Source organism: Microtus pennsylvanicus, chromosome 14, assembly GCF_037038515.1.
Source record: "Microtus pennsylvanicus isolate mMicPen1 chromosome 14, mMicPen1.hap1, whole genome shotgun sequence".
NCBI lineage: Eukaryota > Metazoa > Chordata > Mammalia > Rodentia > Cricetidae > Microtus > Microtus pennsylvanicus.
In genome coordinates, this window is record NC_134592.1 from 31,340,574 (window position 1) to 31,351,928 (window position 11,355).

The 11,355-nt window shown below is 42.3% G+C and overlaps 1 protein-coding gene across 2 annotated transcripts in view; it reads right to left on the reverse strand.

The window, feature by feature from the left end:
• Lin52 (lin-52 DREAM MuvB core complex component) overlaps positions 1-11,246 on the reverse strand; it is a 73,584-nt gene extending 62,338 nt beyond the window's left edge. Inside the window, exons 1-5 of one of the 2 annotated variants that reach the window (XM_075948023.1) lie at positions 11,138-11,246; positions 10,868-10,953; positions 5,227-5,301; positions 3,146-3,183; positions 807-873 (exon numbers count right to left, since the gene is read on the reverse strand). In XM_075948023.1, the coding sequence (XP_075804138.1) occupies positions 807-873; positions 3,146-3,183; positions 5,227-5,301; positions 10,868-10,898 (211 nt within the window). In that variant the 5' untranslated portion in view covers positions 10,899-10,953; positions 11,138-11,246. Of the gene's footprint in view, positions 1-806; positions 874-3,145; positions 3,184-5,226; positions 5,302-10,867; positions 11,016-11,137 lie in introns of those variants that run through there. The other variant, XM_075948022.1, reaches the window with a different exon arrangement.
• Between the last annotated feature and the right edge of the window lie 109 nt (positions 11,247-11,355).

Here is an 11,355-nt window from a genome sequence, read left to right on the forward strand (position 1 = left end):
GTGACTCATTCTTGAACTGGCTGAATTTCTACACCTATAAAAAGTAGAGAAAAGCATTCCCACCAGACATGAGGAACTATGAAGACAGATAGCAAAGTAGGCAGTGTGAAGCCAAGAACGTCGTACGGACGCAGGGACAGAAAAGCTGTACAGTGGTTTGTGGACAGATGTAAATGCAACAGGAGAGGACAAGCCAGGCCTGGTGGCTACCCAGAGTCCCAGGTACTTAGGCGGCTGAGACAGAAGAAGCATCAGTTGGGCTCATGCACTCAGAGGCCAAACTGAGCAATGGGGTGGGACCCCACTAAAACAAAAACAAGCCAGGTAGTGGTGGCACATGCCTTTAATCCCAGTACTTAGGAGGCAGAGGCAAGAGGATGGATTTCTGAGTTCTAGGGCAGCCTGATCTACAGAATTGAATTCTAGGACAGTCAGGGCTACACAGATAAACCCTGTCTCAAAAAACAAACAAACAAACGAAAACCAACTAACCAAACAAACAAAAAACCCAAACCAAAGATAGTAGACACTGCAGGGCTAGAGAGATGGCTCAGAGGTTAAGGACGCTGACTGTTCTTCCAGAGGTCCTGAGTTCAATTCCCAGCAACCACATGGTGGCTCACAACCATCTACAATAAGATCTGGTGCCCTCTTCTGGCCTGCAGTCTTACATGGAGGCAGCACACTGTATTGTATACATAATAAATAAAATCTTAAAAATAATAAATAAAAATCTCACTTGAAATAGGAAACAAATGCACAGAATATTTTTTTAAAAAAAGATAGTAGACACCAGCATCACCTACCTTTCAACATATCAATGTCATCACGTTCTATTTCAGCCATCCATTTGGGTGGAGAGCTAGTGATGGGCTGTCAGGAAAAAAAAATATCCATTCAGGTGCATCCTTCTTATGAGAATGTAGTTCATCACACAGCCTTCAGATTGTCTGAAAATCCTGGAAAACTACAATCTCAAAAATCCAGGTTTTGTAGGTGAATAGATGACTCAGTAGTCAAGAGCATAGACTGTTCTTCCAGGGGACCCAGGTTTGATTCCCAGTACTCACAACTACTGTATCCTTAGTCACAAGTGATCTGATGCCCTCTTCTGGCCTTCTCAGGCACCAAGCACATATATGGTACACAGACATACATACATACAGGCAAAATATCCATATACATAAAATAAATAAATAGAATTTTAAAAGCAGGTTTTTAGGTTCAGCTTTTACTTCAAAAATTCATTTTATAAAATCCTGCTACTCAATTTTAAAGTTGGTCTCAGAAAGGTAGTGGATGAATTTCGATGTGACTATTACTAATTCAAGAATAAGTTAGTTCATCGATAACATTATTTAAAATTCCACTCTTATGAAAGACTCCAATTGAAAGTTTAAGACAGTATGAGTAACTAACAGAAATAAGAATCAGAGATGAGAAAACTCCCAGTTCAAGTGGGGAGAGAATAATGGTCATCACTTGACATTTCATCACTAACTTCTTTTTGTTTTTTTTGGAGACAGAGTTTCTCTGTGTAGCCTGGCTGTCCTGGGACTGTCTCTGTGGACCAGGCTGGCTTCAAACTCACAGAAATCTGCCTGCCTCTGCCTCCCATATGCCGGGATTAAAGATGTACGCCAACACCACTCGACTAGATTTCATCATTAAATTTTTTTCCACCTATTTATTTGTGTGACATCTCTGGGGAGGTAATAGAGCATGTATATGCCATAAGCAGGTGTGTGGAGGTCAGAAGACAACCTGTGGGAGTCAGTTCTCTCCTTTAACCATGTAGGTCCAGGGACTGAACTCAGGTCATCAGGCTTGAGAACAAATGTGTTTACCGAGTTCATAATTGTACTGTAGAAGTTTTTAGAAATTTTCAGCATTTAAAAATGTTAATGGAGCCGGGCGATGGTGGCGCACGCCTTTAATCCCAGCACTCGGGAGGCAGAGGCAGGCGGATCTCTGTGAGTTCGAGACCAGCCTGGTCTACAGAGCTAGTTCCAGGACAGGCTCCAAAGCCACAGAGAAACCCTATCTCGAAAAACCAAAAAAAAAAAAAAAAAAATGTTAATGGACATAAGTGGGGAACAACTGCAACCCGAGCAGAGGCTGAGGCATAAGGAAGGTTAGTTCAAGATCATCTTGGGTTACTGTGGTGCCCCTACAAGAACAGATATTTGAATACTTAGACTCTAGTTGGTGGAACTATTTGGGAAGGTTTAGGAGTGTGGCCTTGTTGAAGGAGATGTGTCACGAGGGGTGAGTTTTAAAGTTGCAAAAGCCCACACCCAGTCTCTCTTGCTCTCCGCCTGCTGTTGGTGGATAAGATGTAAGCTCTCAGCTACTGCTCCAGCACCATGCCTGTCTGCCTGTTGCCATATTCCCATGTTCCCTACCATCATGACCTCTGAAACTGTAAGTAAGCCCCCAATTAAATGCTTTCTTTTAAAGTTGCCTTGGTCATGGTGTCTCTTTATGCCACTTCAAAAGGACAGTGACTAAGACAGTTACACTTGAGATCATCTTTCCCCCTCACCCTGTACAAAAACCAAATCCTAGATACTCCCAGATATACTGATTCAGAATATCAAAGGCCATTAAGAGGGACTACTAGAAAGAATAGAGATAAGGAATTAAACAAGACAAAAATTTTTAAAAGCTTTGCAGCTGTACACTGACAATTCTGCCATGCAGACAAAGGTTAAGAAACACAACCCTGGACCACAGTGATGGCTCAGCAGGTAAGTGAGCTTGCTGCTATTTCTAACGATCTGAATTCAAACCCCAGTAACCACATTAAAAAAAAAAAAGACCTCCCACATAAATAAGGGGGAAAAAAGATGCAAAATTAAATATAGTTGAGACAAACAGAATACCAATGTTACACCAAGTATTTCAACTGCTTAACCTTGAGGTTTCTAAGCTGAAGAAAAGGCTAATAGGCAAGGGTCAGTGTCAAAGCATTTAAACAGAGGAAGGGATTACAACAGTTAACTATGAGAATATAAACATATTTAAAGATCTACAGTCAAAAAAATGATTAGAAGACTATGGCACTATTTTTTAAAATAGATTTGAGCTTTTTACCCAAGGGCAAGCTTTGAGTAAACCTCCATAAAAATAAGTTATTACTTACACTCTTGAAAGAAGCAGCAAATTCAGCAACACCTGGTACTAGAGAAGAAAAACAAAAAACAACAAATGTTATTCATGCAAGAAACATTTGTGTGTTTAGGCACAGAGGATTTAAATAAAAAAACGAAGTTTTGGGCTGGAGAGATGGCTCAGTGGTTAAGAGCATTGCCTGCTCTTCCAAAGGTCCTGAGTTCAATTCCCAGCAACCACATGGTGGCTCACAACCATCTGTAATGAGGTCTGGTGCCCTCTTCTGGCCGGCAGACATACACACAGACAGAATATTGTATGCATAATAAATAAATATTTAAAAAAAAAAAAAACGAAGTTTTCCCAGGTGGTGGTGGCTGTGTTGACACACACCATTAATCCTAGTACTCAGGAGGCAGAGGCAGGTGGATCTCTGAGTTTGAGGCCAGCCTGGTCTACAGAGTGAGTTCCAGTACAGTCAGGGCTACACAGAAAGAAATCCTGTCTCAAGCAAACAAACAATCCAAAAAACCAAAGTCTTGCCCCCTTCAAAGAGCTTACAATGTAGAAAAGGACAGGTCAGAAATCACTAATACTGATTACATTTCAGAAAGATGTTAGGTGCTATAGGGAGACATAAAATAGAACTCTAATCGGAATGATGGGGCAGGAAAAACTTCTCTGAGAAGCCAATGCCTCAGCTTTTAAATAACCAAGATTTGGCTTGGAGAATAGTAAACTATCTCTTGTCAGAAAGTTTAAGTTTCCTTCCCAAGGCTAGAGGTATAGACAATGAAAGAGTTCTTGTCTAGCATGCACAAGACCCTGGGGTTGAGCCCCAGGGATGCAAATAAATAAATAAATAACAAAAATGAGCAATATAAACTTTCTTTTTAGTTGTCCTTTCTGTTAATCAAATTATTGACTCAGAGCTGGAGAGTTGGCTCAGAGGTTAAGAGCATTGCCTGCTCTTCCAAAGGTCCTGAGTTCAATTCCCAGCAACCACATGGTGGCTCACAACCATCTGCAATGGGGTCTGGTGCCCTCTTCTGGCCTGCAGGCATACACACAGACAGAACATTGTATACATAATAAATAAATAAATACTAAAAAAAAAACCAAATTATTGACTCAAATGTCTCATAGACAGTATCACATTAAAAATCAAAAGAAAAAAATTACATATTTTAAGTGAAATAATGTTCAATTCTACTAAGAAATACAAGCTAGGGCTGGTGAGATGGCTCAGTAGGAAAAGGCACTTGCCACCGAGCCCAACAACCTAAGTTGTGGATTCCCAGGTACCAGGTAAAAGGATAAAACTGACCCCTACAAGTTGTCCTCTGACTTCATGTACATCATGGCACATGGGTGCCTCTCCCAGCCCAATAAATAAATGAATGTCACTTAATTAAAAAAAATGAAAATAGAAATACAAACTAACATAATGACTACTAACATCCAATATTGGCTAGTGAGAAAATGGGCAGTCATTCTCTTCTACATACAGAACATATATGCAATGTGTCATTAATATAATAATTAATAATCATTAAGATGCTGCTTGTGAAATAAAAATCAGATGATTTAGGTTTTCAAACAGAATGTATAGAAACTAGAATATCCATTATATTTAAAAGAATGAAGTAGACCTACAAAGAACAACATGAAAAGATACATCAAAGTACAAGTTTATTTAAATTAAGCTGAAGGCTCTATACATATGACTTCATTATTATGAAAAACAACACCCCACCTCCACCATGTGTATATGCATGTGATTATTTGTATAAGCATAAAAAAAGTCCAAACCGATTTGTATAAAATTACTAATAGTATTTAACTTAATAAGAGTGACTAAAGGAGATGAAAAGCTTTGTGCATGTCAGAATTATCTGAAATTATTACAGATGTAGTTTTAGAACTATAATTACTGTTTAAAAGTTCCTCATTGCTTGTCTCACAAGTCCCTATTTTTACTGTACATCAATTTCTTCTCTTTGAAGTGAAATAAAAACTTAAATCATCATAGATACATGATACCCTTTGAAATTCTCCCATAGGAACAGACTCTCCTGCATCGATTCTGATATGAGAAAAGAAAAAACTTACATTGTTCAGGCCAAAGATCTGGCGAGGCACGGTCAAGTTTCTCAAAACTTAGCAAAGATGTTTCCAAATCCGTCCCTGGAACCAAATACCAGGATGGGTTGAGATACACATTCATTTATATTTTATTACATTTCAATCTTAAAGAACTTAAACTGAGCCGGTGGTGGTGGCGCACACCTTTAATCCCAGCACTTTAATCCCAAACCTTTAATACCAGGCAGGTGGATTTCTGTGAGTTCAAGGCCATCCTGGTCTACAAGAGCTAGTTCTAGGACAGGTTCCAAAGCTACAGAGAAACTCTGTTCCCAACCCACCCCCCTCCAAAAAAAACAAAAAACAATAGAGAACTTAATTGAAATTTCAAAGATCTGAATTGCTTCTGGGGCATGATAATACAAATAAATTGGATTCTCTCTGATCAAAACTCTAACCAATAAGAATATTTAAGAAAGTTAGGGCTGGAGAGATGGCTCAGTGGTTAAGAGCAGTGATTGCTCTTCCAGAGGATCCGGGTTCAATTCCCAGCACTATATGGCAGCTCACAACTGTCTATGGTTTCAGTTAGTACACATGTAGAGCAGAGACATAGAGCAAGCAAAATACCCATACACATAAAATTTTAAAAAAAAAGAAAGAAAAAGAAAATTTGAGCCAAGTGGTGGTGGTGCACGCCTTCAATCCCAGCACTCAGGAGGCAGAGGCAGGTGGATCTCTGTGAGTTCGAGACCAGCCTGGTCTACAAGAGCTAGTTCCAGGACAGGGTCCAAAACCACAGAGAAACCCTGTCCCGAAAAAACCAAAAAAAAAAAAAAAGAATAAAGACGGATGGAGGGAGGGAGGGAGGGAGAGAGGGAGGGAGGGAGGGAGGAAGAAGAGAGCTGCTTAGAAAAATGAGTATTGGCTGGACATGTTAGTCCACATCGGTAATCCCAGCACTTAGGAGGCTTAAGGCAAGAACATTGAGAGTTTCAGGCCAGCCCAAAGTATACAGCAAAACCCTGTGTAAAAAAGGTGTCAGCAAATCTACCTATGTCTTTACTCTTCAACTTTCATCCAGTTACAATCGGCTAAGAGTTGCTACTCTCATGGAAGACAATCTCTACTAAGACTGTTGACCACTGTCTTCTGCTTTAACAGGGACCTCAGTGTCTCATGCTCAACAGGCAAGCCTGCTCTACAAGTTTTCTTTTTGACTTTTGAAAACAACATATATTTCCAGGCAATGATGGTGCACACCTTTAATCCCAGCACTTGAGAGACAGAGGCAGGTGGATCTCTATGAGTTTGAGGCCAGCCTGGTCTACACAGTGAGTTCCAGGACAGCCTGATCTATACAGAACTCTGCCTCAAAAAGCCAAAACACATTTATTTAAAAAAAAAGTGAAATATTTTTTTATTGGGTTTGTGTTCATGACATAACAATTTAAGAAGTTGGTTCTCTTCTTCACCATGTGGGTTCCAGGCTCAAACTAGATTAGCAGTTTTGGACAATTTCTTTTACCCAATACGCATCTCATTGGCCCAGAATTTCTCTCCCTTGAACAAAAAAGAGGGGGGGGGTGCTGAGAGATCTCAGTCAGTAAACTGTTTGTTGAGCAAGCATGAGGTCCTGAGTTTGATCTCCAGAACTTCTATGAAAAGAAACATGAGTTAGCACTGCTGTGGGAGAATGCTCTTGTACTCTGTAAAGATCTGTCACTTGTATTAGTTTAATAAAATGCTGACTAGTCAGTAGCCAGGCAGGAAGTATAGGCAGGGAAACCTGACTAGGAGAATTCTGGGAAAAGGAAAGGCAGAAACAGTCACCAGCCAGATGCAGAGGAAGTAAGATGAGAATGTCTTAACTGAGCAAAGGTACCAAGACACGTGGCTAAATATAAATGAGAATTATGGGTTAATTTAAGTTGTAAGACCTAGCTAATAATAAGAGAGAGCTAATAGGACAGTTTATAATTAATATAAGTCTATGTGTGTTTCTCTGGGATCGAACAGCTGCAGGACAAGGCGGGACAGAAACTTCTGTCTATATAACACGCTGTTTGTAATCCCAGCACTGAGGGATTCTTAGAGCTTGCTGGCTAGCCATTCCAGTCTACTACTTTTAGGCCAATAAAAGACCTTACTTCAACAAGGTGGACGGCTTTTGAGAAACTACACCGAAGGTTAACTGTGTCTCCACATGTATGCACACACGTGCACCAGGACCCACATGCATGTCTAAGTGCAGACACACACATAAACATTATAAGCATGTAAACTCTCCCCATAAACTCATAACCTCCCTCCTGGGTATCCTGTTCTTACTTCCTCACCTCACACTTGTGTGTGTGTGTGTGTGTGTGTGTGTGTGTGTGTGTGTGTGTGTTGTATGGGTGTAATGAGTGCAAGTGTAGGTGTGTGTGACTATGGAGGCCAGAATACTTACTGTTTTCCTTTTGCTCTCAGGTTCATTGTCTTGAGACATCTCTCACTAAACCAGAAACTAGCTAGACTGGTTAACAAGCAAGCTCTTAGGATCCACCTGTTTCTGTCCCCCAAATGCTCGGATAACAGGCACATGCAGCCATACATGGCTTTTAAGTGGGTGGCTTTTTAAGGCTTGAGATTCAAACTCAGGTCCTCATCTTCACAGAGCAAGCATGCTTACCTACTGTGCCAGGCCCTACTCTCTCTGCTTAATGTATAAAAATCGTGATTCTGTCTGGACATGCACTAAACTACTGTTATCAAAGTTCTCTATATTAAATCCTCCCAGTCATTTCCTCTATGCCACCTCTCTATGGCATGTGATGCTCCTGCGCTCCTATGAAACCACCATACTGGGGCTTCTCATAGGGATTCCTTCTTCAGTCTCTACTCAGACCTCCTCCTATGCTACCTTCACTCTCTACAACTTTCACTATCATATATCAACAATTACTTATATTTCCAGTCTCAGCCTTTCTCCTGACCTTTAGAAGGTCATGTCCAAGACGTTACTTGATATCTCTCTCCATTTACATGTAGGGAAAACCCCTTAAGCCCACTATGTTCAAAACTGCACTTTCCCAATCATTTTCATCTCAAGAAATTGCAGTATCATGAACCCCAATTCTTTAAAGCAAACTCCTTTTTTTTTTTTAACTTTTCACTAGTTTAGATTTGTGTGGGGTGCAGCATTATATAAATCCTGCATCCATTGGCCTTTACAGGATGGTTGCCACCATTTCTATGGGTCCAATTCACCTTTTCCCAGAGTACTCTGATTTTGCTTGGTTTGCCTCCACGAGTCCCTGTGTGATTTTTTGCTTTGTACACACAAGCACATCTCTTGCCTTACAGAACTCACTTCCACCTCAGGCAGGAACACCTTCCATTTGAAGAAGAGTTTTGTACCTACTTTGGTTCTAGAGACCCTGCTTATCTAGCAAAAACAGCCTTGCGCCACAGTCTTCCAGACATGGTCTTTTAGAAGTCTTGTTCCCAGGAAACCTCTACAGGCACCAAAACGAAGAACCCCAAGTCTTAAACAACAAGAACAAAAATACTACCTGTCTTCCTTCATGTTCCTTGTCCTTCGCTTTTTCTTGGTAAGTGCATTTCTTTTTTCCAGACAGGGTTTCTCCGTGGCTTTTTTTGGTTCCTGTCCTGGAACTAACTCTTGTAGACCAGGCTGGCCTCGAACTCACAGAGATCCGCCTGCTTCTGCCTCCCGAGCGCTGGGATTAAAGGCGTGCGCCACCACCGCCTGGCTTGGTAAGTACATTTTTAACAACGAAAAAAAAAGCAGACTGGAAAATCTGTTTTGCTGTGAACATCAATGTGAATGAGCTCAAAACTTAAGATGCATTTTACCTAAAACATTAAAATCAAGTAAGAAGCCAGGCGTAGTGGTGCAGACCTTTAATCCCAGCACACTGGAGGCACACAGGGAAGCAGGAGGATGGTGAATTTGCAGCCTGGCCTACAGAGTGAGACCCTATCTCAAAAAAGGAGAAGAAGACAGAGGGAAAATCTGGTAACACTGTTTTTGCATATAACCTAAATACTCTTTTCAGTGCTGGAGACTGAACCTAGGGCCTCGTTCATGATAGGCAAGTCTCCACCTATACCCTCACTTTTCATTTTTTGTTTTTAGATTTATTTATGTGTATTATTGTAGTCTGAATGTTATGTACACCACATGCATGCCTGATGCCCAAGAAGGTCAAATCCACTCAGTGACTGTGAGACACCATGTGGGTGCTGGAAACTGAAGCCAGCAGCAGGTGCTCTTAATCATGGAGCCATCTCTCCACCCTCCTGTATGCTCTCTAACTTTTAAAAAGAAAACTTTCCATTTGAAGCCAGATGGTGATGCCTGCCTTTAACCCCAGCACTGAGGAGGCAGAGACAGGCGTTCTAGGCCAGCCTGGGCTACAGAATGAGTTCCAGGACAGCAAGTTACACACAGAAATCCTGTCTAGAAAAAACAAGCCGGGTGGTGGTGGCTCACACCTTTAATCCCAGCACTCAGGAGACAGACAGGCAGATCTCTGTGAGTTTGAGGCCAACCTGATCTACAAAGGGAGTTTCAGGACAGGCTCCAAAGCTACAGAGAAACCCTGTCTCAATAAAAATAAAAGAAAAAACAAACAAAGAACCCCAACTTTTTGAGACATACTCGGCCCAAAATTCCCTCTGTAGTCTAGGCAAGCCTGAAGCAACAATCTTCCTACTTCGATCTCCCAAGTAGCTAGGATTAGAGGTCACTCAGCAAGGGCAGTTTCATTTTTTGACAAATGCTAATTTAAGGTCAAACGCTTTGCAGGCATTATGCTAAAAGCTAGGATTAAACTATGAAATAAGGCAGACTTGGAACTTATGACCGGGTGTGGCCCGGGCAAAGTTACCAGAATAACTATGCTGACAGTGAACAGACTGAGCTACTGAAAAATGACAGAAGGGCAATTCCAAATACTAAAACAGAATCGCCAGCAAAATCATAGGGGTCTTACGAAAATACTTAATGGCCATCTGAGATAATTTGCATCTTAGATGACATATAAGCAGAATTGTTCCCGCCCTCAGCCTAAGGAAACTACATATAAAGAAGAAGAATTCGGGTTAAGAGTTGAGACGCGTATGAACTACATTAACAAAAATAATTTCCATTTCCCACAGGGCTCAAGGCCAGGAAACCAGGTCCTCGCTCCTCCTGCTGCCAGGGCAACAACAGTCCTAAACTGAGAGACAGCATGTTTCTCTCTCGGCTCAGTCACCAGTCACAGCGAGGGCTTGAGAAACTCGCTCTAGCTCTACTGAGATGAGAACAGAACCAACACCCCAATGGGCCGGTCCGAAAGCAAGCTCCCTTTCACCTAACCCTTTTTGAACCCTGAGCATCACCGATGGGCCAGGGCGACCTCTGTTCTTATTCCGGGAAAGGGTCTGGTTGGTGGCCTCCTTCACCCAACTAATACACAGCGGGGAGATCTGATACTTAGCACCTCCGGAGACGCTGTGAAAACCCTTTTAGCTGAAAACCAACATACGCCAAAGGAAAGAAGTGGGAGAGAAAGGAGAAGGGCTCAAGGAAGAAGAGTGAGCGTGAAGACATCGGGAGTTCCCAGAGCAGCAAATAAAGAGACTACAGGGCAACAATCTCCAAACCGGCTCTTACCATCTGTGGGAGACGCCATCTTCCAGCCCATGTCACGTGACGTGGCCAACCGTCGGCGGGAAAGCGAGGCCCCGCAAGCCACGCCCCTACGGAGATACCCTATCCTCAGTTCGCGGGCCAGGCTGGTTACCCTAGCCCATAGGGTAATATTTGCCTAGTCCCACCCCACAAGGCAGCCCCGCCCGTGGTAGTTAAGGTGGAACGCAGACAAAATTCCCTGAAGGCCTTATTTACTTTCCATAGCAAGGGGGCGGGACCTCGGGGGCCTACCTGTAGCCAATCGGAGTTCCCGATTAGGGGGCGTCTTCCCTGTCTCCGCTCCGTGCTAAATCTGCAGCACCAAGTCGGGGTGGGGGGGCGTCTCCCTGCCTCCGCCAACAAAAATCGGCCGAGGTGAAAGGGGGGCGAGAACGCTTCCGCTTCTGACCAATCACATATCTCCAGGGCTGGGAGTGACGGGAGGGAGTCAAGAGCTCTGACAAGTGATT